General features: G+C 39.0%; 2 protein-coding genes across 9 annotated transcripts in view; both read left to right on the forward strand.

The window, feature by feature from the left end:
* MAP3K2 (mitogen-activated protein kinase kinase kinase 2) overlaps nucleotides 1-14,803 on the forward strand; it is a 50,050-nt gene extending 35,247 nt beyond the window's left edge. For all 3 annotated transcript variants that reach the window (XM_082762887.1, XM_082762885.1, XM_082762886.1), the window contains exons 12-17: nucleotides 802-1,008; nucleotides 1,769-1,917; nucleotides 3,680-3,811; nucleotides 5,072-5,201; nucleotides 6,053-6,230; nucleotides 7,873-14,803. In XM_082762887.1, the coding sequence (XP_082619013.1) occupies nucleotides 802-1,008; nucleotides 1,769-1,917; nucleotides 3,680-3,811; nucleotides 5,072-5,201; nucleotides 6,053-6,230; nucleotides 7,873-8,098 (1,022 nt within the window). In that variant the 3' untranslated portion in view covers nucleotides 8,099-14,803. The remainder of the gene's footprint in view (nucleotides 1-801; nucleotides 1,009-1,768; nucleotides 1,918-3,679; nucleotides 3,812-5,071; nucleotides 5,202-6,052; nucleotides 6,231-7,872) is intronic.
* Nucleotides 14,804-15,023: 220 nt separating this feature from the next.
* On the forward strand, nucleotides 15,024-26,669 carry LOC309879822 (uncharacterized protein). 6 transcript variants are annotated; one of them, XR_014317850.1, is made up of 9 exons: nucleotides 15,220-15,835; nucleotides 16,298-16,534; nucleotides 16,749-16,798; nucleotides 18,587-18,789; nucleotides 21,210-21,306; nucleotides 21,560-21,612; nucleotides 23,340-23,458; nucleotides 24,223-24,381; nucleotides 25,682-26,669. XR_014317850.1 is itself a non-coding variant. In XM_082764043.1 (7 exons), the coding sequence occupies exons 4-7, from the start codon at nucleotides 18,771-18,773 to the stop codon at nucleotides 25,762-25,764; spliced, it is 318 nt and encodes a 105-aa protein (XP_082620169.1). In that variant the 5' UTR covers nucleotides 15,024-15,152; nucleotides 16,298-16,534; nucleotides 16,749-16,798; nucleotides 18,587-18,770; the 3' UTR covers nucleotides 25,765-26,669. The 6 variants fall into 6 exon arrangements, 3 of the variants coding, with proteins under 3 accessions (XP_082620169.1, XP_082620170.1, XP_082620168.1); XR_014317851.1 differs by having other exon boundaries at nucleotides 24,286-24,381; XR_014317852.1 differs by lacking the exon at nucleotides 21,560-21,612 and having other exon boundaries at nucleotides 24,286-24,381.

The raw sequence follows: 26,669 nt of genomic DNA on the forward strand, positions 1-26,669 counted from the left end.
TATAAATCTGAGTCTGCTTTTTCAAAGATGTTTCATCTGCCTTCAGTCCCTTGGAAACTCCCTCTCCAGCATAAGACTTAGTTGAAGGAATGTCTGATTCATTATTTATCTGAGTTCCCTAGGAAGAAACTTCATCAAACCATGCAGAGCTAAAAATGTTAGTTACCTAAATATATTGACATTGTATTAAGCATCTGGTTGTAATTGACCTTGTTGAATATCAGTGTCCTTTTTTTATTTTAATGCTGTTACTATTTATGAATCATGGGATGTTTGGGATGTTTATTTTGTGGTCTTCCCTCTGATTCCAAATGTAGATCTTTCTCTACTTTTGATTCTTGTTTTCGTAAAAGGGTAAATATGTTAGCCTGGCCGTCATTGGAACATAAACGTCTCTCTCTCTCTTTCTCTTCTTTTTATTAGAAGTTTATTCTTTTCATCTTAACAGAGCAATACAAATGGAGGCAGGGCATTTTCCTTCCTGCCCTCACAGCCTCCCAGGTTTCTGAAGCATGCCAGTTAAACTTCAGAACAGTTCTAAAAACTGTTATTTGTAAGCTGCTCCCAGTTTCAGACACTTTAACTGTTCTGCCTAATCCCTACATACACCTTTGATGAATGTTTGTTTTCTTCTAGTCTGAAAGTTAGACCAGTAAATTCTATAATCATTGCATATATCATATGGCGTAGAAAACTTGAACTACATTATGTGGAATTCACGAAGTATTTGCACACATAAATTACACAGGAGTATGTTTTTGCAGCGTAGCATAATTTTTTTTCTCCTGTTTAACACTGAAGGTCGTAAAACTTTTCCAAGAGCCAGAAGGACTCAGGGGAACAGCTTCCGATCACCGGTTAGTTTCAGTCCCACCGATCACTCGCTGAGCACCAGTAGCGGAAGCAGCGTCTTTACGCCAGAATATGAAGATAACAGAATGAGGAGAAGGGGAAGTGACATAGACAATCCTACCTTGTCAGTGATGGACATCAGCCCACCAAGTCGCTGTAAGTTAAGGAATTTTGTGAACTCTACTATAAGCTCTTACCTTTCAAATATACCGTGTCAAAACTAAGCATGTCATCAAAATAAATGTGATAAGTAATGTTTTTCTCTCTAATAGAAAAAACAAAATAAAAATCTGTAAGCTCTGCAGTTTTTTTCATTGCTTACTGTGCCAACCTTCACGTAGATTTTTCTCATGGAACATACAACTGTGATAACAAATCACTGTAAACCTATTTTTGATGCATTAGTTTTTTGAGGACCTGAGAAGGGTCACATAGATGACAATTACTATTTATTTTTGCTGATATTGGTCAACTTTTCTGATACATCGTTCGTCTTAATTGGTACTGCTTTATATTTGTGGTGGAACAAATACACTTTGTGATGACTTCAGTAGTTGATGGATTTTAATTATGCCTCAATTAAAAAAAAGTTACTAAGTTTGTATAATATGCCTTGTCTGTTTTTCAGATTCAAAGTTACTAACTGCTTTAAGTGTATATATTTCTAGAAGACTTTTTTTTAATAAATTTAGAGTACCTCATGTTTTCCATCTCATAGAGAGCTTTATTATCTTCATAACTTATATGGGGAAGTTCAGGACACACTGTTGTTGAAAAATACTGAAAACTTTCTTTAAAGACTATGTATTTGAGTCGTGTTTTTTGTTTTGTTTTGTTGTTTTTTTTTTTTAATCAGCCGAGTAAGAAACTCACTTGAAAACCAGAACTATACTTATTCTATACTTACTTTTTTCAGCACCACGAGCTCCAACAAACTGGAGACTTGGAAAACTGCTGGGTCAAGGTGCATTTGGCAGAGTGTATCTGTGTTATGATGCTGATACTGGAAGAGAACTGGCTGTTAAGCAAGTCCAGTTTGATCCAGATAGTCCAGAAACCAGCAAGGTAAGTGATACAGAAAAGAGTTTGCTTCTACTGAAGTGCTGTGTTCTGTGCTAAACTGGTCCATTCCTTGAATGAGATGTTTTAAAACAAGATATGTTTTCATGTCTTTGTTAGGAATCCTGTTTTGTTAATACATCAAATAATTTGGCTACCCAATTTTAATGTTACATCACCCTTGAAAATTTTCAGACATATATATCCTCATGCAGTGAACACACAATTTAATTTGGTGCAGTCTTGGTCTCTAAAATTAAGCAATTCATTATAAATAATTACCTACTTCAGAGCACTGTACATGTATATTTGTACTAATATAGGAATTAAAACACATTCCACATACAAACAGAAATCCTGCACTAATTTAAGTGTTCCTGAAATAAATTCTAAGGGATTTTTTTGTTTGGCTCTGAAGATATGAGATTTTTCTTTCTTTTTTTTTTCTTTTTAAAAATCTTTCCAGTTTTTAATTTAAATTATTAAATCTTTGGCTTGAGTTGGGGGTGGGTCTGCTAAGCTTCGCACATCGCGATTGTCTACTGCTTTTGACCGTGTTTCTCTCTGAAGAGCTAATCTTTCATTGGCAGTTTATTCTCTCTAAAATTGAACTTGTCCTCCTAAAAGTATTGGGCACTTAAGAAGAGTAACTAGTTTAAAATAACACCAGTCTTCCATTTCTTTTTTTCCAAGTCATGTTTGCTGCTTTTCGCAGGACGGAAAAATTTTTGCTATTTTTCCTGCATTAAGACTGTGTTTTATACCATGGTGAGCAAGGCCGGCGAGCATAGGGTGTAAGCATTGCTGCAGGATTGAGTGGCTACCAGTGATGCTTGCTGCTATTTGTGATGTAAGATCAAGGAGAAGAGCCAAGAATCATTTGTGGTGTTACGTTTTTAATCAAGTAGCAACACCAACTACTCTAGAAATACACAGCACAACTGACTGAGCTTCAGAAGTGTTACAGATAAAATATTGTAGTCTCTCCAGTGGCAACAGTTTTGTGACCTCACTCGCCATATTATTTTGTAATGTATACCTTTCAATGTCAAAAATGTTTTCCTTCTAACTTCAGAAGTATGAGGATATCAGCAATAGTCTGTGATGGATAAGTCAGTTTTAATGAAAGGCTTCTGGGCGAAATCCGGAATAGAATAAAGTGGGTTAGTAGAGTTTTTAGCATCTTACTGTAGAGTCTTTCAAAATATCTTCTGTTGACAAAACTTTTGGTAGTTAGGTTAGTTCTGGAGAAAGCACCATATGTGTTAATGTATTTGCATATTGTTTTTCATGACTACAATATCAAGCAGTCCTCAGAGGCATTTTTAAAGTATGCTCTGTCAGTTGACATTCCGGAAAAGTTGAGAAATAAGGCTAATTATTCAAGTAGAAAGACTGAACTTAAAAAATAAATTAATTAAATGGGAGTTTTGTGATATGTTACATAAGGATTGGTGAGTTAATACACATCTTGATATTTGTGCTCTGGAACAGATATAACTTCAAAGAAATACAATGAGAAGGGCAAGCAATTTATAGAAGACATCTTTTTTTCTTCATTTTGCTCAAACTAATGGTGTTATTTTCTGATTACAAAATTTGTAAACTTTACATAACCTCCAAGAGTGTTTTGTTACTTAGTTTACATATCCTTTCAGAACAGCAGTACATACTATTCTGCTTAAGAAAAATTAAATCCAAAATCCAGAACATTATTTTAATATTACTGAATGACCATGGTAAATCTTGTTTGCTTTTTTCCTTGTAGGAAGTAAATGCACTTGAATGTGAGATTCAGCTGCTGAAAAATCTGCTGCATGAAAGAATTGTTCAGTATTACGGCTTCTTGAGAGACCCACCAGAAAGGACACTCTCTATATTCATGGAATATATGCCTGGGGTAAGCAAGAGAACCAGTCCAGTTCAACCATCGTTTCTACATGATGTAATAAGCATGGCTTTTGCAGAAGTGCACGTAGATCGTAAAGATACGTTCAAGTTAAAACAATAGCCAAAGATGGGTACCAAAAGATGCTTCCAACAGTCTCACTCTGTCTTCTCTGTGTTTTCAGAATTGCTGTGGTTTGTACCATGCAGTTGATTTTGGTATGAGAAGTGCCTAGCATTGTCTTTGGGGGAAAAAAAAACATTATTCTTAAACTCTTGGATTTCCTTGAATGTTAATATTTCTTTTTACTGTGCTTCACTTTGTGCTGTTGAGTAGTCGTCATCTCAACTATTCTCAGTTATTCTGAAAAAAGGAAAGGTAGCTAAGATAGGTGTGGGAATAGGTGCAGATGGAAAAACTTGGTTCTTGTGTTTTTTTTTGTTTTTTTTTTTGCATAGCACTTAAATGCATGAACATGCTGAACTGTTCTACTTTTCACTGTTTTGGTTTAAAAAAAAATACATTCAGGTTAGAAAACTGTAGATGCTAATTTTCTCACCAAGTGGAGACAGAGAGCTAAATAAAATGTGCTCTTATAAAAACATAGGATCTACATTTCTGAATAGTAACAGCATTGTACTTCACTGTAAGACTCCACAGAAGAAAAGTGTTGTTTTTTTCAGGTGAGTTCTGGGCTTTGTTTTGGGGGGATTCTTCAGTTCTTCTGAGATTTGAAAGGCAGTACCACAGAAGTAATCTGTGATTAACAGAGCCAGGTTATACAAAGATAGCTTCAAAACCATGAGGTTTTAATTTAACGTTATTTTAAACCAACACTTTAAGCACTGTCTTCCAGTTTGTGATGTTTTTCTTGACAACTTTTTTTTTCCCCAAGTAGAAACTAGCCCTTATAAACACCATCTGTTTCGTCTGACTTGAGTATCATCATTTAACCATCAAAAGAACTGGGAGTAGTGTTTGACTGCAAATAGTGCTGTTCTCTTTTTCTGTACAACATGCTGGCACTATTCAGCTACTTGATAGTTGTAAAGTTAATAGCTTAATATTTCAATACATGACTTCTCTCTTCAGCCTCATCTGAGGAAAAGTATTTTTCTCAGTGGAGACAAAACTGTTTGTGCTTTAAGATGATCTAGAAAGTCCTGAAATCTCTGCATTTCAGGCATAATCTTCATTGAAGTTTAACAGCAGTAGTATTGGGCCACTTGTGATCCTACAAATGTTACAGTGTTTCGTACTTCTTTGCCATAGGGTTCCATCAAAGACCAATTGAAATCATACGGAGCACTCACAGAGAATGTGACTCGTAAATATACACGACAAATTTTGGAAGGAGTTCACTATTTGCACAGTAATATGATTGTCCATCGAGATATTAAAGGTAAGAAGGAGGATAGTTCTGTGTACAGCTCAGTGCTCTTCACTATGAACTATGTTCCTGCCTTTTCACTAAAATTTAATTAAATTTGAGATGACAAAATACTGACTTGTTATCAGTGTGATTGCTTTCCAGTGTTATTCTTGTCACTGTTGTAAAATGAGTCTGTTCTAGCAGATCTCTGAAAATGTTTCCCTAGTCTACATCTACAAAGCATTCATAATAAATTTTGTTCTGATTTTATTTTAGTGTAAGTAATTTTAATATATCAAAAGATCGTGTAATTACAAATAGATGGAGTATGCAGAGGAAAGCAGCATGATTTGAAAATATTTATTTTTACAGAGTTTTGTTTCTATCAGTTACACAGAAATTACCCAGCACTTCACTGTTACAAGAAATGACTGGCAGAGGTGACTTGCCTGACCCAAATGACTCAAACTTCTTCCACTTTCCTGCCAGGAAACTGATATCTTTACTTTTTCAGATAGAGATAGGTAACTTATAAGCGCTGCAAAAGCACATTATGAATATGTGGGAAGATGGTGAAGTGCAAAATATGCGTGTGGAACAACACCGTTGTCTTCCCTAAAACACGATTTTTCTGTTGCTTTGTATCAATAGTATTTTCCAAAAAATATTTGAATGTCAATGACATTTTTTGCATGCTTATGCAAATATGTGTTTTGAGCTACTCTGTGACATAGTTTAAGATTTTACTTTAATGTGGTGTCAAGACATCTGTAGCAGTGTGAAAATTTCCCATTTCATTTTCTCAAGAAGGCTTTACAGAGTGACTGAAGTTTCCTGGAGAAGGAAAACAAAACAACACCAAAGTGTTTTTTTCCTTCCAGGAGCAAATATTCTGCGAGATTCAGCAGGCAATGTGAAGCTGGGTGACTTTGGTGCCAGCAAACGACTCCAGACTATCTGTCTGTCTGGTACAGGAATGAAGTCTGTCACAGGAACTCCGTACTGGATGAGTCCAGAAGTTATCAGTGGAGAAGGGTACGGCAGAAAAGCAGACATCTGGTATGTTACAAAACTTCTTTACCAAAGTGCATGATTTCAGAAGGGGCTCTTTATCATCCAGAGTTGGAGTGTTTTATTCTGGGGTTTAAGCTGAAGAAGGGGACAAGTGTGAGCACTGGCAGTCGTGTTTGGAGCACGTAACGCTGACATCTGGGAATTGTTGGTTTGGCAGTTCCCGAGCCTGTTAATTTAGGGGTCATACGAAAATCCTGTGAACTAACCTTGCATGAAGTTAGGATTAACAGACTGCTTGGAAATCCTGCAGAGTTACTGGGTGAAAGCAACATGTAAAGCTCTGAAGCATCAGTAAAATCAGTGTCCTCTAAATTAATACTTTGCTTAATTGAATTTTTTCACTGAAATACCTCCAATGCAAAGCGTTAAAATGAAATGCTGCTCTCTTAAAACATGAGCACATAGGAATGAATTAGCTAGATTTAAATGGGAGATTGGGTACGGGGGCAGAGGGGAGGTTTTTGTAAGTTATTACATTTTTAAGAATTAAAAAGGGAAAGATTTCCAGAACGAACATGAGTGAGTGTAACACATCGCATAGGGTAACTTAGCGCAGGCCCAATGGACAGATCCTTTTGGCCATTACACTCCTTACACTGTGTGTGCTCTGAACACAGAGGACTGGGTAGGCAGCAGTAGGTGTGCAGAGGCAGTAACATTTTGTTTTAAAAGAAACCAATTTCTGTCCAACCAACAGCAATATTTTCAGTGTCAGGAAAATTCACTTAGCCTGCTTCTGATCACTTCGTAATTATTCTGCTCTACTTGAACGATAGAACAATTGGCATTTGACCTGTTCATTGCTGAAGTATTTGTACCAAGGTCAATGCTTGTTTTTTGATGGGGAAAATTATGGTTAAAACTAAGAAGAAATACTGAAGTGAGACTTCTGTCATTCAGTAAATTGTTATTGTGTAAAGAAATGAGCCTCTGTCTAACCAAGTAACTTCTTGGAAATTGAGAAATTTGTCCAACCTCTCCATTTGGCAGTATCGTTCATGTGTTACTGGAAGAGGCTGCTATTGCAGGGCTTATGGAACAGACTTTTCCTGGACATTTGCATGCCCTTCTGCCTTCATAAATCATTTAAACATCAGCTTTGTGTACAAAGATAGCTTAAGAACTTAAAACTTTGTTTCACAATCCATTTTAGTATCTTTAGCTAAAAGAGGAAGACGCTACTGAAGGATGGTTTTAAACTTTTTTTTCTTCCATGTTAGGTTTCTATCCCACTAACTGGGGAAAAGTGCGTTTCTAACGAGCTAACAAAATACACAGTGTACTCTGCCTTTCAAGCATTCCTGTTGCTTTGCATTTCCATTAAGGACTTAATGAGCAAGAAAGCTTTCAAGTGCATTCAAATCCTGCAGATGTCTGAAGAGCTGGAGCACCGGGCTTGCGTGGTGCTCTTGGCCTCTGTCAGCCTGCTGAGCGCTGAGACGTGAACCTGCAGGGTTCTGGTGTCTGGTCGCAGCCCAGGCAGTGTTGTCCAGAGAAAGACCTGGGTATCTCTTCTCTGAGGTAGCAGCTCTGGGCCCATGGTGTTTAGTAGCGACCTGATGTTTCTTGCATTCCCAGAGAGCACGATTCTGTTGTAACCTGCTGTCTCATTTTGCCTCTGTTTCAGGAGCGTAGGTTGTACAGTGGTAGAAATGCTCACTGAGAAGCCCCCGTGGGCAGAATTCGAAGCTATGGCTGCCATCTTTAAGATTGCCACTCAGCCAACCAATCCCCAGTTACCACCTCATGTCTCAGACCATGCTCGGGATTTCTTGAAAAGGATTTTTATCGAGGCCAAGTTGCGACCATTTGCAGATGAACTGCTAAGACACACGTTTGCACACTATCACTAACAGCCTGCCTCAAGTCAGCTTGCGTCTACTGCATTTATTTTCTATTTGACTGCACTTTTATTTTTTATCTTTTACAAAAAAAAAAAGGAGAAAAAAAGACAAGAGAGAGAACGTGTTCTCTTGAATCTTTGTTTCACTTAGATTGTAAACAATCTGAATTTTGTATCTAAAATGAGAATCTTCCCTTCCCTGCTCCCACCAGGACTAGAACTTCTTGTTTCTATAATGTACTGATGTGGTTCGTGTAGATAAAGCACTTTAGTACATATTTGTTCCTTATTTAAAGGGGGAAAAAAAAAGAAATGATTGGATAGTCAGGAACTGTGTGACTTTTTCTGACACTGCTGACAGACTCAGGGTGCAGGGAAAAATAGACATGCAGCTAGAGGACAAAAAGGTTACTTCTCTGTGATTGTTCTTTATATTATAGGTACTTGCAACAGAGAGTTCGAAGTTCTTATATTTTAACGTTTTAATCAGTTCTAGCATTTTGTAATTTAAGCTGGATCATGTGGTTCTGAGAGTTAATTATAAAGCTGGAAGAACTTGGAACTCTTTGTACAAAAGCATGTCTAACTGGTACTTCTATGTGACCAAAAGAAAATAATAAAAAAGAATTCAATACTGATGTACTAGAGATGTTGGTGTAGAACTATCCTGTCTTTATAGGAAAAGAATTACAGGTAAACAGATTATGGACCCAGACTCCTAGGAACTTAGCATGCTGTAAGGGGAAAATTTCTGCAATAGAAAAGGGGTAGCTGTTGGATGTAAATAATTGGGAGAATGTCTCCTGCTGTATCTGCCAAAGAGAATCCTCTGTTGCATAAGCTTGGAGGGAGACAATTACCTTAGATAAGAAATAAGTGGTGTTGAGAGAGTTCTCCTCCACAATCCCATGAACGTTTGGGGGAGAGAGGAATGACAAATCCTTCTGCAGTATGTGTGTTACATGATTCAAAATGACCTATAGGAAATAATGTCTTCAAAGCTGTCGAGGGGCGCTAGGATGGAATGTATGTCAACATCAAGTGCCTGAATAATATAAAGTTCTTCCCATTATGCACTATAAGCATTGCTTTAGTAACACAGTTCAGTCATCTAGGATGTATTGACAATTCCTAAAATAAAATTAAACTTCTTTGAACACTAGGAGTAAGTCACTGAGAAAGATAAGACTCCAGTTATACTTCTCATGAGGCAACAATGAACAAGGAGGCACAGCACAAGAGATTGTATGAAGGATAGGCCAAAAGTGCAGAGCGCCAGCAACTGAATAACATGAGCGGGATTACTGCAGCCCAATAATCCAGTTGATCGGTGTTTTTTCAGATTTCCAACTCTCATAAAATGGATATTAATCCTCTTTCTCAAAGAGAATAATAAAAGAACAAAGGCAAAACTCTGAAATAGTCCTTCTCAATAGAGAAGTTCAGGTACTGATCAGGTACAGTTAACAACCAAATTTCACACTAGAAAAGTCAAGCTCTCGTATTTTTGTAGAATACAACAAAAATAATTTAAAAAAGGAATTTGGAAATAAATTATTGGACTACAGAACTGAATTAATGTATACTGTTTGGATGATTCACTGCTTGCTTTTGTTTTATAAAAACAGAGCAGGCAGATGCTGTGAACCTTGTCTACTCTGACAAGACTCTACATTATTGTCCCCAGGCTCCACTCTGTTTTGTATCTTTAGAGGACTACCAGAACTATGAAATACATGGAGACAGAGTAATAAATTTACCTATTCTCATGCTAATTAACTCATGAGATTTCTGAATTTATCCTGTTAACTTCCAAATTTTTTTACAAGGGCATAAGCAGGAGTATGGATCTATCCTAATCACTTTACCTGTAGTGGAGTAAGAATGAATTTTGTGCCACCTCTCCTGACACTGAGAGTGGTGGCCTCCAGTTTGTGAGCATTGTACCCTGTTTATAATTTTCTCAGTCAGGGTGCACATCTGTGCAAGGTTTCCTGAGCATGGGAGGGGACAATCCTGACCAGGGAAAACTTAAAAGGCTGAAAGGAAAGTCTGCTTGTACTGACTTTTTGGGAGGGTTGGGGGGTGGGGGGGGCTCTCTGTCACTAGATAAAAGCTATGAAAGCAGACTTTAAGGAGAATGTGCGTGTGCTCTGCTGTAAAGGACCTTTGCTTTATAAGCAAAATGTAGTGACAGCAGGGGTGGGAGGGTTAATGTAGAGCCTAATAGTTTATGTAGCTAATTTAAAGATCATATAACCGAAATGATTGATTTCAAGCAGATTAAGAAGGTACCAAAACCAAGGTGAAAATGTATATAAAAATCAGTAGTGGACAGTGATACCTGAAAAGGAAATTTTGTATTACCAAAAAAGGACATTAAAGGGAAAATGTAACCAGGTTTATCTGTAGCATTCATAACATTTAAAGATACTATTCTAAAAAGAAACTGCACTCTCTGAAGCTTGAAAATTTTCAGAATCTAGTTTTCTAATACTGTGTCCTTTTTGTGAGACAGTGCTGGCTGATGTATATTGCAATACCACTTTCTCATTGTGAATTTAATTACTGAATAATTGAGTTTGCTGCTTTTGTGCCTTTTCTAAAAACGGCATTCAGTCATGACAAGGGTAAGCATTTTGGAACCAAAAAAAAGAACTTGCAGAGCACATATCAGAAAGCCGCTGCAGTAAAGACAGCACTTCTTAAATACAGACAACTTTTTGTCAGCTCCAGCAATGCTAGTAAAATGTTATTAATTTGACCAGGATTAGGCCTTAGCTGTGTTTGTTTTGTTTTGTTTTATTTTTTTACTGTGTGGAGAATTTGTCCACTGACCTAAGCAACTTACAGTAAATTTAGATGATTATCACTATAAATGCTTTGAGCTAGAAGTAATGATGAAGCTAAATCAGACCTTTTACCAGAAGATTAGTTGATACTTATCCCCTTGCATGATGCACTTCAGTGTTGTTGTGTTGGGTAAAGCAATTTGTATTAAATAATGTAATGCCTCTGTGTACAGTGCCTGTACAACACTTTGTTGACCACTGGCATGATAATGGACAAACCCTTGCTCTAAAATTCCAGAGGGTGCATGGAATTGCATGCTTGAAACTCCACTGGAGGAGGTTTGCTGAGATGAGGCTCCTTCTCAGCTCACTATTTACGGTATCTTATTAGCAAAGACACCAGCATTTTAGAATCATCAGTTGTTCTTCATTGTTGAGTCCAATTACCAGAAAATGCTCATTAAAATAGCACTGTTGCAAGGATATGATTTGTTTTTCTGTAAATGCCACGATGGAGCTATGCTCCCCAAAAGTAAGAATCAAGGTTCACCGTGATTGTGTATTTACAAAGGATTTATTTATCTACTAATTAATTTTATGTCGTCTGTTTTACATATTAGGTAACAAAAGTTAAGCTATTTCTGTAATATGCTTTTAATGGTGGGACTCTGTCCTGTTAAACTAACAATTATGTTAGAGCAAGTTTTATTTTTAATTTAGGTGATAGAAATATCCATGCAAGAACTTAAAGTATGGATCTATTAACTTCATTCAACTTACTTTGACTTCTTGACAGTTTAAATTTAGTCTAAAATTTTTAAACGAATTTGCAATTCCAATTGCAGCCTAACGGTCCTTTATAACAAAACGAAAAGTTATTCATTTGTGTTTTGTTTTGTTTTTTTTTCCCCTTAGGTAGTGCCTTTTTATCTGTATGCCTTAATTTTGTTCCTCTTGAACAGCATATTGAAATGCTATGGCTGTCATACAATTCCGTGTCACCAAATTGGGATTAGAGTGTATTTTGAAGTGCCCAAACCAGAATTCACATAACTGCATTAAAAAGTGTACTTTAGTTATAATCTGCTGCAGTCTTTTTACGTTGAGAATTTTAAAAAGTGATTTTTGGAGCACTTCCTGAGTGCTTCCTATGCTTGCACAGGCTTCATATTTGCATTTTGGAGACTGTATGCTGTTATGCATACCACAGAAAAGACGTGTTTCCATTCACAGAATCACAATTACAGCTGAGATTTAGCTTCCTAGCTCTGGGTACGAGACTCTGGGTTTCCTGTAGAGTACTTAGCAGATGTGAAATTCTAGTTGGTACGTTAGTAAACGCGGTACTGTAATAAAAGTTGTTTACTTTCAGTACACAGGAATATTGTCTAAGCAAATCAACAGACTTCTCAGTGAAGCTGATATTGTTTCCATTAAATTCTTTCCTGTTTTCTTTTTTGGAAAATCCTAATCCTGCCGTTGTCTTGACTGAAAGCCTTCTTGCAGCACCTGTAGGTACAGCGCAGTATAGCAAGCCATTCTTTCAATGACATAGAGCAAACTGTAACTGCAGCTTCAGAGACTTGAGCAAATTGGTCAGATCTACAGTTATTTATAGTTAGTTTCTTTTTAATCTTGAAAATCTGTCACGCATATAGAAAAGCAGAATTTGTGTGCTTGAATGTAAGTCTGTATGGTGTTTCTGGAAAAGCGAAAGTATTACTGCTGGTATCATTTCTTGCTGGTAACTTGCTGTCTTGTGTTAATGACAAGCCTGCAGTGTAAAACCACATAGAATTACCAAAGCTTTTCTATTCCCATATACATATAGCCAAAAGCGATGTTTCATGGATTAGTACTGTTACTTATAGATACACATACTTATATATCCACCAGTAAGCTTATTGCTAACTGAATAAAGCAGGTACTAGTAAATAGACACCTCCCATGTTTAAAACGTTTGGGTGTTTATATTTGCTGTTTCGATGCACAAAATTCATGACAGCATTAAAAGGAAAAGTTTTTTGTTTTTTTTTTTAATAACTCTTTTTAACTTAATCTTATTTTTGTTCTTCTAAAAATAAGGCATAAGCTCGGTGACTAAACCTGGTGACTTTTTGTAGCCAGGCTTGAGCTTTGGGACATTTGAGGAACGCCATCAAGATAAGTAGATTTGTGACCTGAATTGCTCTGTGCACCATAGTAAGAACTTTTCAAAGCTGCTGGGAAGGAGTCTGCTTTACACCAGAGCCAGATGTCACCCACAGCTACCTGGGTGTACGCTGCCTTCAGGAGGAGCCACAAACCCACACCAGAGGGGGCAGAACTGCTACCAGCCTGGTTGCTAAATCGGTACTCTATCAGAATACAAAGGAACTCTTTTCATTTCCAACCCCTCAGTTTATTTTTCTAATTGGCATAACCTAAATGCTGGTTAGGTGGCGGCCACCGAGAGCTCCCCATTAGGGCTGGAACTGATGCGGTGCAGCTTTAGCACCCGGCCCTGTGCCATGCAGCGGGGTGCAGCAGCTGGGGCGGTTTTGTGGGACCCCCTGCCCCGTGTAGGGGGCACAGCCCCGTCTGCACCTACTGTGCATGGTGCCTGGCTTTTCTAGCAATAGATATCTGTACTTGTACTTGAGGGGTAGGATGGATGGAGAAAGTAAAATTTCTCATCCTTCAAAGAAACAATGCGAGTAGTCTCGCTTTGGTTAGGTCTTAGGTTTTCATAAACTTACTTTCAAGGGAGAGGAACTGGATAAAAATACATTAAATTTGTACCTCGGGGTTCAGTCCTTATTTTGAGTCCACTGATGAGGATTGGAGGGCAGGGTCTTCTGTCAAGAGATACAAGGAAAAGGACACTTTAAGTGGATATTCCCAGGAAATATTTCAGTTGTTCACGTCACTTACCCCAATAATAGCTGATCCTTTTCCCCAATGGTTATTTAATGTGGGTTTAAAAACAAAAGTTGTGTTTTCTTTTCTGAACAGGCATCGTCTTGCCAGTTCCCTAGTGTTTGTTTCTCGTTAATAGCAGTGTAAAGGTGGTGTCACCCCCAAATCTTTAACGGTTTATCAAAGCCTAGCGTCTGTCATCTCAGACCTCACAGGAGTCATATAAAGGAATATCACTGTATATACGTGGAGGAGACTTAGGTAAATCGGAACGTAGACTTTTAGTTTTCATGAAGCTATGAATACAAATTTGTAAATTTTCTCTTGATCTAATGTACATTTTTATGTAGCCATTAAATTCTCTATTTAATCTATCAGTTTCTCACTGTAAATGTTTTTACTCTCAGTTGAATGCTGGGCACAGTTTGTAATGTATGTACACAAAGGTGTTTTTTTCTATCAACGTTGACTTTTTTGCACATTTTTGGAAATATTTAATTTGTACACTGATTTAATACTCTGACCAATTGTTGATGGGTGTATGAGAATCACGTGTGTGTGCAATGTACTACTGTCTGGATGTATGGTTTTTTATTACTTTTGAGATGTTGCTATCAGTAACTGCACTGCTGTTGCTGCTTTACATGGAATATCTTGTGTATAAAAAAAAAGGAAAAAAAAATTAAAAAACTAGCCTATGGTTATCTTGGTTGAGGAACTCAGGAGCCGAGCGTCGCTTGCCAGTTCCCTCTGTGTCTGCGGTGACTGTGTGTGTATATATCCCAGTAATCTTATTCCACAATTTCATTTCTACATTTTTATGAACTTGTTTTTTAAGGGTACTATGTTTAGTTAGAATAATTAAATATATAAAAGCTTTGAGAGATAATTTACTAGATGAATATATTTTCAGCTGGCTGATGTTCAGAATATTTTTTTAATTTTTCGTTTTTAACCATTCAAAATGTATTTGTATTTCCAGAATCAGACACGAATTGTACTTAGAAATATATTAAAACACTGTAGGGACAGCTGTGTGCCTAAGAGTTTTGTATTAATATTAAAAAAAAGGAAAAACAAATCAACCTTTCCTCCCCCCCCCCCCCCCGCTCCCCCTCAGCCCCTTCCCGCCTTTTCCCCTCAGCCCGTTCCCGCCTCTCCCCTCCGGAAGTGACGCAGCGGCTGGCGGCTGTGGTGGCTGAGGGGGCTGTGGCGATGGCGGCCATGGGCAGGGAGGAGCGGGGAGGGGAGGCCGCAGGAGGCCGGTTTAGGCCGTGCCCTCGGCCGCCGGGGAGCTTGTGGAGGACGGCGGCGGCGAGCTGGACGAGCAGGGCGCCGAGGAGTGCCGGCTGCGGGTGCCGCTCTGGGTGGTAGGTGCGCGGCGGGCGGGCCGGGGCCGTTGTTTCGGGGTGAGGGGGCGCTGAGGGTGGTGGAGGCCTGGGCAGGTGGGAGAGCTGGGTGGTGACCAGGCGCGTGAAGTTAAAAGCACCGGGTCCTGCACCTGGCTGTGCCTGCAGACTGGGTGAGGAGATGCTGGAGAGCAGCCCCGCAGAGAGGGGTCTGGGGGCTGTGGTTGACAGCAAGCTGAATGTGAGCCAGCAGCGTGCCCTGGCAGCCAGGAGGACCAGCCATACCCTGGGGTGCACCAAGCACGGCATTGCCAGCCAGTCGAGGGAGGTGATTGTCCCGCTCTGCTCTGTGCTGGTGCAGCCTTACCTCGAGTACGGTGTGCAGCACAAAAAGGACGTTAAACTGTTGGAGAGTGACCAGAGGAGGGCGACAAAGATGGTGAAGGACCAGGAGGGGAAGACGTACAAGGAGCATCTGAGGGCACTGGTCCTGTTCAGCCTGGAGAAGAGGAGGCTGAAGGGAGACATCGTGGCCTACACTTTCCTCACAAGGAGGAGTGGAGAGGAAGGCACCGATCTGTTCTCTGTAGGCACCAGTGATATGACCCACAGGAATGGTGTCAAGCTGAGGTAGGGGAGGTTCAGGCTGGACATCAGGAAGAGGTTCTTCACCGAGAGGGTGGTTGCACACTGGAACAGGCTCCCCAGGTAAGTACTCACTGCACTATGTCTGTTGGAGTTTAAGAAGCGTTTGGACTTTACACTTAATGACACGGTCTGAATTTCTGGGTAGACCTGTGTGGTGCTAGGAGTTGGACTCGATGCTCCTTGTGGGTCCCTTCTAACCCAGGATACATTCTATGATTCTGTGCTGGTGGAATGGGGCTAGAAGCTTGTCTTGGCTCAGAGCAGGAAGCCAAATCTTTACTAGTTACTATGAGGGAAAAACACCCACATTGTTAATCTGGGAAACCTTTGCTAATCTGGATGGTTTGTTTTCCATGCTATAGAAGGGTAAATTCTTAGGGTAAATACATTTTTGGGAAACATAAATACATTACCACCTGAATAGTGGAGTCTCTCTGTATCATAATGTCTACTCTATAGGAAAGACCTTATTTCCCTCAGGTACTGCTGGCACACCCTCAGAATGTCCTTGTGTTTCCATAGGCTCCCGATGGCCATATTTTTCTGGAAGCCTTCTCTCCGGTTTACAAATACGCGCAGGATTTCTTGGTTGCCATTGCCAAGCCTGTGTGCAGACCAACCCACGTTCAGGAGTGCAAGCTGACTGCTTCCTCCCTCTATGCTGCTGTCAGCGTTGGTTTGCAGACCAGTGATGGCACCGAGTACTTACAGAAGCTGAGCAAGACTGGTGTCCCGGATGGAATAATTCAGTTTATCAAGGTAAGGCTGTTGTACTGGTAGAAGGAATACATCTGTTGCTACCAGCGACATCCTTTCCTTGCTGCCTCTCTTCCCCCGATATTTTTTGACGTGTTTGTTCTGCCCGAAGATACCCTACTTCCTCACAACGAACTAAACTGCTCTGCAGCATTTGGTCCCAAACCTAGAGTTGCTGTTTGGCGTGTTCCTAATGACTGCTCTTGTCTGTTTGCAGCTGTGCGCTGTCAGCTCTGGGAAGGTGAAGCTGGTGCTGAAACACAACAGGTAAGCAGCTCTTTGCGTTGGTAGTGTGGAAGAAGTCTTTGAGTTGCATGGCTGTGCATAAATGGCTGTGGTCTTAGTGCGCATGGATTTTTACAGCTCCCAGCTGTGTGTGTACGTGTGTTAATACAGGGTCGTATTTTTAGTTGTTGAAAGTTTAATACGTTTATTAATGATTTCAGTTGGTCCTGAGCTACTAGTGGCTGTCATTACATTTTTAAATGGGGGGGTCTTCCACGTGCGATAGCATTTCTTAAAAAAATAAAATCCACACATGGATTGGATTTCCAATCTCTTGCCTACTAAAGTACAAAGATTATTACGAAGATTACTAGCTGTGATAAATGTACTGGGGCTACAGTACATTACAGATAATTTATGAAAGCAATTGGTTGTATTTTTTCGTATTTATTACATATAATATCCGAGGTTATTAATATGATCAGTCAATTAAAGTAAAGGAAAAATAAACCAAACTGACTTGTAGCAGCAGTATCTGCTGCTTTTTCATGTGAGTCCATTGTTTTCCTTTTGGACTTTGTGCAAACCAGGGCTAGCGGAGCTTACGTACTTTTTAAAAGTAATAGAATGCAAACAAAGAGTACCTAGAAAGTATCTACATGGAAAGGAGAATAATTGGTCTGCAAATTCAGTCCTGACAGTGTTAAGGTACTTTGGTTAATTCCACCAGCAACACAATTTCTCTCAGTCCCTGAAATTTAAATTTAATTTAAAATTAATAAATCAATATTTCTATCATTTAATTGATCATTTTAATTAGTGTTTTTATTAATTAACCATTAATTAGTAAATGTTATTATTAATTAATAATTTTGATTTTAAGTTAAATTAGTAAGGTTCAAAGTTTAGGTATTGTTCAGTATAACTAATACTGAGACATTGGAAAGTGAAGTCTGAGCTGCCTTTCTCCTAAATGACATGTACATTGATATTCCTAAGGCCAATGTTTTGAAATAATACTCTGAGATATTGCTAAAGCAAAGAATCTAAAAAAAAAAAAGATGGCTGGGAAATATTAATACATGCACAGCTGCTTTGCTTATTTGTGTGGATCTCCTTGGCATGCTATTGAGAAGTAGCATCTTAGTGTTAGGTCAGAGGTTGGGCTCGATGATCTTGAGGTCTCTTCCAACCTAGAAATTCTTTGATTCTGTGATCTCTTACCAACTATTCTCCATAGCCATAAAAGATGTCTAGTTCACTCTTTAAGTGCAGTTCTTGCTAGGTGGCAGCAGAGGGCAGTGCTGCTGTCTGATTAGGCAGGGCATGGCCACTGCAGGTATTACTCTCTCACGGTGCCAGAAGAGAGCGCAGCAGTTCCATAAACAGCTGCAATCTGTTAAAGTAATTGTTAACTTGTTCATACAGTTTTGTTCTGTAATGAAGACTAAGTGCGTCTTTAGGTTTTCAGAATATGGATGAAAATGAATTTGTAGGGAAAAGGCTTTGACTGCAGCGGCAGGGAGATTATACAAAGTTTCTTCCCTTAATACTTGCTTTCTAATATGTGGTAGTATTCAGGGAGACTACCAGGTGTGAAACAACTTTTTCCTAGTCCTGTTCCAGTCAGCCCCCGGCCTGTTCCTGTTGTGGTCACAGTGTCACAGCCTGTACCTTTCACCCTTTTAGTACAGAAGTTACTGTATTAAGATTTGTGATCTGCACTGTACAGAAAACTTTCATGTATTATTACCCCCCAATATCTTTTAAATTCCCTCTGGGATACAAAAAATAACTGGGGGTTACTCTGGATGTGTTTTCTAATTCTAGGTTTGGTGCCCAATGTCACCTGAATTTTATTGAGAATATGTAGCCATCAAAACAAAGAAACGGATACTGCTCTACACCATCAACCCAAGTAAGTTCCGAGCCTGCCAGTTCCTGATTAAGTTTCATGAGCGACGGAATGACAAATTCAACGTTTTTGCTGACAATGTGTTTGCACTGAAGGAGTATGCAATTAGGCTTGGGAAGTAAGTGTTCACAACCAGTGACGGCGCTGTTGTTTTTCTTCTTCCTAGAAAGTTATCTTAATCTCACAGATTTCAGTTACCTCTAGACATTTATTGTAATTTAGTGCACCACAGAAAAAGAGCCTTTAACAAGGACACAGGAGGGGGTGCTTGCTAAATAGCACAACAGTTTTTAAATGGGGTAGATGCTGTAGAAGTATAGCAGCAGAATTAGTTGAAGAAATACTAGGTGCTTGCTTTTCGTGTTCTTGACTCAGTTCTCCTTTCCACGCATCATGTATGGAGTTCCAGTTTACAGAGACATGTTAAAAGGAAAGGACAATTGCAGTGCTAGATGAGTGTGAGAGTGTTTTAATGATGCCCCTGTGCCAGCTCCTCCTCAACCCCCATGTGTTCCTTTGGTACTGGCAGGGAAAGGCCATGCACATGACAGGAATTAGTTCGTCTATAACTTCTGGGGCCACGGAATTCAAATCTGCTTGGCCAGCTTTTACTGTCATGAGTCTTTCATCGAAAGTTGTATAACTTGGGCTGTTTATTTTTTACTGGTGCTGTTAATATACTTAAATGGCTGTTTTTGAAGGACTGTCCCTGTGTAGTTTTGACAGTATGTCAAAATACTGGAGAGGCATCTTTATAGATCCCTCAAACACCTTTTTGTAGGAAATGAAAGGCTTCATTTAAAAAAAAAAAAATCAACCTAGCGCTGCATATTCTATGTTCTGGGAAGTACTTAGATGCATCTTAATTATGGTGAAGTAGGGTGCAGGGACAGTGGGGCTGCATGGAGGACTGATAGCCTGGCGCTCTAGGTTTTTCTGTGCTTAATTTAAATTTTCTTCCTAGTAGCTTGTATGGTGCTATGTTTGTGTTTCTGATAACGATAGCGTTGATAACATAGTGATGATGTTCTACTTGTAGCTCCACCAAGCGAGGAGGCTGGGGGGGCGGCAGCTGGCCCAGGCTGGCCACAGGGGTGCTCTGGACCACAGGATGGGTGTCCTGCTCAGCACTAAACCTGGAGGGGAAGTGTGCCAGGGCTGCGGTTGCCTGGGGGCTGGCTGTGTATTGGTTGGCTGGTGGTGAGCCATTGAGTTTTACTTCACTTGTTCTTCTTGGTTTTGTTTCTCTTTGTGTGTTCATTTGTTTTGTTCTCCTCGAAACCTGTATGAAACCTACGAGTTTTCTCACTTCTGCCCACTGATTCTCTCCCCCATCCCACTGTGGGGAGAGTGAGTGGGTGGTGGTGTGGTGTTAAACCACAACACTCATTTTTAGCACCCGGTTTGGGGCACGGATGAGATAACAGGTTCAACCAGAGTGCATTGGAGGAAATTTAAAATTACAATACCAGTTTTACAGTTTCTGGTTGCAATATTTGCTTATCCGTTGTCAACATTGTTTTATTTAGTCCATGCCATGCTTCCTTTTTTGCTGAGTACCAAATATGAGAGCTCGTTAAAGGCTGTTCTTGGCTTTTTCAGTTTGCTGTGATGTGTAGCACTTTAGTTTTGTTTTGCTTGGGAGACGTATGACAAAAGCATTGGCCTTGAACCTAACCTGGTATTTGGGCCCTGAATTGCTGGCGTCCCTGCACTTTAGAATCCATCTCGTAGAGACAATTAAGAATTAATGCTTTTTTCCTTTTTTTCCTCTCATAGCCAATTTGTGGATAAAACAAAGAATGACACCTTCCTCTTTTTTTCCTGTGTGCTAGATATTTTGTGCCTTGTTACAATAACTCCTCAGTATCTTAAACATCCTTTGGTAACCAAAATATTCCTATAGGTGTGTCTCAAGAATGTGTTTTTGACTTTTCCTAAGGTTAAACAACTATTTAAGATCATTGCTTGGGGATATGCCCTGAGGAGTATGGTTACAGGTGGATAGGTGGGTGCATGGGCAGGTACCTCCGATGCTCTGGGACCTCATCCTTGAACAGCTGTGGGATCCCAGTGAAGCGATAAAATGTTTGAAGGAAGTGAATTGTTAGAGAAGCCTGGATTTTCAAGTGTTTGAACAGGAAGCAAAGGCTGCAGCTGTTAACGTGCTAACTCAGTAGATTTGAGGAAAACATCTTTTATTTTAACAGCTGCCTCTAGTCTTTCATGTAGGCCTACTCAATGTATTCGGTCTCATCTACAGCTTCACTGGTGCACATAATTGCAAAACATTTGTAACTGCCAGAATTTATTTCTGGTAGGCTGAGTTGTTGTCAAGGGTTCCACAAGCTGGATAGCTGCCATAAACATCCCAACAAGCTAAAAGCAAACTGTAAGCTGTATCAAAATGTGATCTGTTCTTTTATCAGTTCAAATGTGTTCTGTGCTTCCTGATGTGGTATCTTTGCGAAGAAATGACTGAGAAACCTTGATTTGGTTTAATTTGCATTTGTTCTGTGGTTTGTTTTTTTTTTTCAGACCCTATGTATATGATCCTACTGCACAAGGAGAAAGAATGCAAATTCTACAAAACTTCAAGCACAATCCAAAAATCAACGCTATTTTCATTTCCAAGGTAATTGAGGACTTAGTGTGTTATTGTATCCATTTTTAGAGAGAACTTTATTTAAGAGCAAGTTGTATCTGCACGTTGTGCATTGGCCATCTTCGTATTTAACAAAGGTGTACTTTGTACTCAGTCTTTGTTTATGAAACATGCATATAAATATAAGAGGCTGCTCAGAGATTGCTTCTGTGTTGTAGGTAGGGGGTACGTCCTTCAATCTACCAGAAGCCAATATTCTGATTCAGATTTCATCCCATGGTAGGCCTTGAAGACAGGAGGCTCAAAGACTGGGGCAAGTGCTGAGAGCCAAAAAAGGTAAATGAGATAGTTCTTAGGCTCTGTTTAGCATTTCAGTAATTATTAAGTTTAAATTGAATACTGAAATGTAAACAAAATATACTGTGTCTTCTTAAATAAGCTGTTAGGTTGAGATCACATGGGAGAGGTTTTTCTAACAATATAGATGCAACCCTGTCTTTCACTTGCATCATATTTTCTTTCCTTTTCCACTTTTTCAGCCAGAAATGTATTTTCTTAAATATTTTCTCACGTCTTTTTTGCCCTTCCATTATAATGTTGTTTCGCTGTTGCCAGAATAACTCTGAGGTTTTTTTTCCCACTTCTTGTTACACTTTTAACAACTTAAAATTGTTTCTATTCTTTGATTCTGTCCTTTCATGATTAGGGGATTCTAGGGGATAAGTAAATTGTAAACTGCAAAGCTATTTGTCTGGGATATCTGTGGAGTTGTTTCTCTGTAGCTGCAGTGCCAGTGAGCTCTGCTGACATGGCAGACAGGAGGATTTGTGGCTGGCGTTAGCTCCAATGCTTGCAGAGGGTGGCTCAAGCAGCCTGACTGACAGTGATACGATCAATTAAAAGATGTAGTCGGCAGCTTTTTCAGTAGCAGTTTTTCAGGCGGGCTTCCTGTCCAGCATTTTAGCACAGTTGTTAGTCACTAGCAGGTTTGTATAAACCAGTTATAAGCAGCCTGCTGGTTTGGTGTGGTTTAGGGTAAGTGCAACTTGTCAAGCAATTCCTCTCATTGAGAACAAATAAATAGAAAGCCACCACAATGGAAAAACTTTGAAAAATGGATAGATATCATCCGCTTCTGTTGAACCGTGGTTTTTGTTGTAATGAGTCTGTGAAATTAATTCTTTATGGTGGCTTCTAGAGTCAGTGAGTAGAGATCACCTAGAAAACTGTCTGATTGTATTGGCATTTTCATTTTTGTGATGGATAAGCAGAAGGTCGGTAGGATTTAAACTTTTGTGTGGGCAGGGTTTTAGGAATCACGTGTTTGGTTACTGGAAATCTGACTGATGACTCCCATTCATTTTTAGTTTGAGGAATATTATTGGGAAGGTGATAGTGGGGTGCTTCTGTCACTTTTTTTTTTCTGTTTCAGTTTGTCTGGAACTAAGGAGAACCGTTTCTTAGACATGAATTTCTGGTTGACTTGATGAACTGAATGTTTCCTAACAGACACCGACTTAAGGCTGTTCCATTAGCTGTTAAACAAGGAATGCTTAATCTACTGTATTTCAGTTTATATCTTCCCAAGACAAGTCAAAAAGTAGCTCCAGGCAAAAGTGGTTCTGCTTCAAGAGTTCTCTTGTACAGGGTGGTAATAAGTTGAAAGTTGGTTTATGTCATAGCCTGTTGGCATGTATTTTAGAAAGAGTGAGTATTCACTAGGGAAGCAGTCATAATTTAGTGGAGGCTGTAACTGTCAGGTGGAGAGTGAAATTATTCATAGTGCTTCAGTTCTGTGTTTGTCTATCTGGAAAATGACTCCTGTAAGCAGGGTAGGGGTTTTGTTTTTTACCTCTGGTTTTGTGTCATTTAGGAAACCTGACTTTCTTGCCCTTTTTCTGGATTACAGAGACAAAGTGCACTTTGTCTTTAAAATAAACTTTGCAAATTGATTTTGTGGAGAGATGGCTTATTTAAACACCTGGTTTTACTGTTTAGTCCTTTTTTGTTCTTGGTTACAGTGTTCCAGATGGAATTAATCATTTGATGTCTTTGTCTCCTAGGCATGGTTGCAGAGGAATACAATGCCTTTTTTTATTCTTTTGTGTCCCAAGACACTCAGGAAACGGCATATTCAACCAAGCGACAACGGTTTCTTGTAGATCAAGGCTACAGCTTCAAGGTAACTCATCCCTTCTGTTTGTTACACACATATAACATTCACAAATCACAGAATTGTAGGGGTTGAAAGGGACCTCGAGATCATCGGATCCAGCCCGATTTCTCTATGCCATGGGGGCACTTTTTAAAGTCTGTAAACTTAGAGTGAACGGTGGGCAGTGTCTTTGCTTCTTAAATAGAGCCTTGTCATCACAATTTGCTACTTGGAGCCTTGATTATTTAAAAGATTTTCGTTAGCTAACCAAAGTTTAGTTTTTTACTGTGTTGTGGTTTTGAGGTTGAATGTGGGATATATTTGAATTTTAAACCAATGTCAGAAGCATTTACTATATCAAAGAGCTGGGGATCACTTAAAACTTGGCATCTGATGAACCGCTTAAAAAAATTATGATGCAGTGGGAATTCTTTGCATTCTATGAATCAGGTTAGCACTGTTTTGCAACAACTGGAAACAGGCTATTGCAATTTAAAAGTGCTTCTCGTGACTCCATTTTGGATTTCAGATGGTTATAGCACATGTGCTTCTTAAACAACAAGAGAGACAACTGTGTTAATTTGTCCATGTAAGAGACAGATTGCTTCCCTGATTGGATTCTTAAAGCTAGACTTTTTCAGACATCCATTTCTGATTTAAAAATTGCCATTGACAGCAGCCCACAACATGGATTGATCGTACGAGTATTTTCACTCTGTTTTTCAAAAACATTGCTTTGTGTCTAATGTGGATTTGTTTTTCCTTAAGCTGTATTTCTATTGTTTTATCAGTCTTTGAGATCAGATGCAGCCCAGATTACTGATGTAATTAGTTTCTAATTCTGCTGACTCTAGATGAACTGGAAAAGGAAAATGAGGAGGAAAACCACTAGATAATTGAGGGAAATGGCTGAATTTGAATGTCTCAAAATGTCTTCAGGATGGAAACAGGTGGGAAAAGTGGGATTCTCACGTATAAATGTATGCTTACCAGAACACATTTAACTGCGGGGAAAATTCTTGTGAAGTGTTCAAAATAACTTGTTTAAGAAAGCAAGCTGCCTATTCTCATGCTTCATAACAGAAACTTGAGAGCTTTACAAGAGCTCTTCAGAAAATGAGAATTTTCAATTAATGAAATATGTGGCACTATATTGCCAGTAGATGGCGTGTGCCCAGCATCCATGGTTATCAGATGAGTTACTGGGAATTTCGAAAAGAACTAACGTAACACCCACATTATTTCTGTGTGCTTAGACACAAAATTGAAAGAGTCCTTTTGCTATGCTGCTGCTGTTTCGTTGCAGAAACCCACTGAATATTATCCAGGAGCGTTTGTACAATTATCAAATGATGTAACACCATAGTTATATCACTGATCTGGGGACAAATAGTCTTTTTTGCATAGCAAGATACGCCTCTCGTAGAGAGAATGCTATAGAGAAGCTGCACAGCCGCCTCCGCCTCCGTGGTTACGTCAGACAGGTTGCAGGGTCATGATCACCCCTCTGCTCTGTGCCAAATTTGGCAATTTGTCACAATTTGCACAGTGCAGGTCGTCTGCCGTTGTCCACAGACGCCTCTGCTCTCCCGTAGCAACTTGATCCTGGATGTCCTGCGTCTTACCGTGATTTCTGTGTCTGGGTCGGTGCTTGGAGTTTCTCAGCGTCTCTCAGGTGTTTCGGCTATATGTTGCAGGAAGAACAGCCGAAAACAACGACAGACACCAGTATGGTCAGATCATGCTCCGTTTATTACCCGAAAAGCCTGACTTTTATAGTGAACTTAACAGGGGCGGATAGCATCTCACACAAGATTATTGGTCAAAAGCACTCAAACAACTGCAAGAAAACAACCCCCTTGTGATAAGCAGTCATGTAGATCCCGTCCTTGAAGTCAGCTGCTCGCAACAATATTTTTCTAAATTCCTCAATTGGGCGATGTGGGAACACTGTCATGGGATCTTCTCATAGTCGTCCTGGTAGCTTGGTTTGCTCAGCTGCAGCAAGCCGTGCAATCTTTGCTGTTTCAAAAATCCCTCAACACAGAGTTCTCCATCATTTGAAGACTAATGAGGAGGTGTATTTCTCAATAATAATTAAGGTTGTTTCAATAGGGTGCCAAGGAAAATAGCCAGTGTGGGAAGATAATTTTTTGTTGAAGTTTGTTTTTGTTGTTGACGTGTTTGAGCTTCACTGTCTATTACCATTTGCATGTTTTGCCTCCTGAAATATTTTTATTTTTCTTATAGCAAAAAAAAGCAAGCAGCATCAAAGCGCTCCTCCGCAACAGAAGCCTCTAACCTTAGCTTATGATGGAGACATTGACATGTAACGTAAAAAAGAAATCCAAATGTAGACATTGACTGCCGTAACTGCTTTCTTTTTTGTAACTCTCAGACTTCTCAGTTTTTTGAGGAATCTCCTTATGTGTAATATACCGGGCAGAACAGAAATACCGCAAGCTTGAAATTTTGCCATCTCGTTATTAAAAAAAAAAAAAAAAAAAAAAAAAAGGAATCAAAGTCTTGGATCTTGTGCAACTTTTCTGAAGAGACTGGAAGATGCATCTCTTCCTGTTGAGCAATGTGAATAATAAAAAAAAATAAAAGTATAAAGTCTACTGACATCAAAAGGAATTAGTATTGAAAAAAAAAAGCACCAACAAAAAGGCATGACAATCCAGAGGAAAATGTGACGTTTACTGTAAATGACAAGTTTGACACAGCATCATTATGCACTATATTAGTGCAGGGTTCTTTATTCTTCACATATTTCAACAATGAGTTTTATAGTGTTTACATTTCGTTCAAAGACTTTAAAACTGGATCACGTATATTGAGAAACAGAAAGAATAATGAGCTGGAATATCTGAAGTTATCTGGTTTTTTAAAGTTTCTTCCTTCTTATCCTGTTTTCTAGTCTGGAATATGATTTCACTTCATTTCCACCTACAGAACAGAATAAGGATTGCTAAGAAAAAGCCTAGGTGGTTTCTTAACTGAAAATATTTTTTAAAAGGTTGAGTAGATAGGTGTTTTGATGAATGGCTAGAGGATTTGATTGTTTAAAAAGTATTTTAAATTAAATAAAACCATGTAGATACATTATGGCCAGTTTAAATTGTTATTCAGTTTAATTAATACAAACTCTGCTTTTGTATTTAAATTTTCTTATCTGAAATATTTATAAATTCTTTTTTTTGAATTTAATTCCCTGACCTCATTTAATATACATCAA

Source organism: Aythya marila (assembly GCF_965140915.1).
Source record: "Aythya marila genome assembly, chromosome: 6".
Lineage (NCBI taxonomy): Eukaryota > Metazoa > Chordata > Aves > Anseriformes > Anatidae > Aythya > Aythya marila.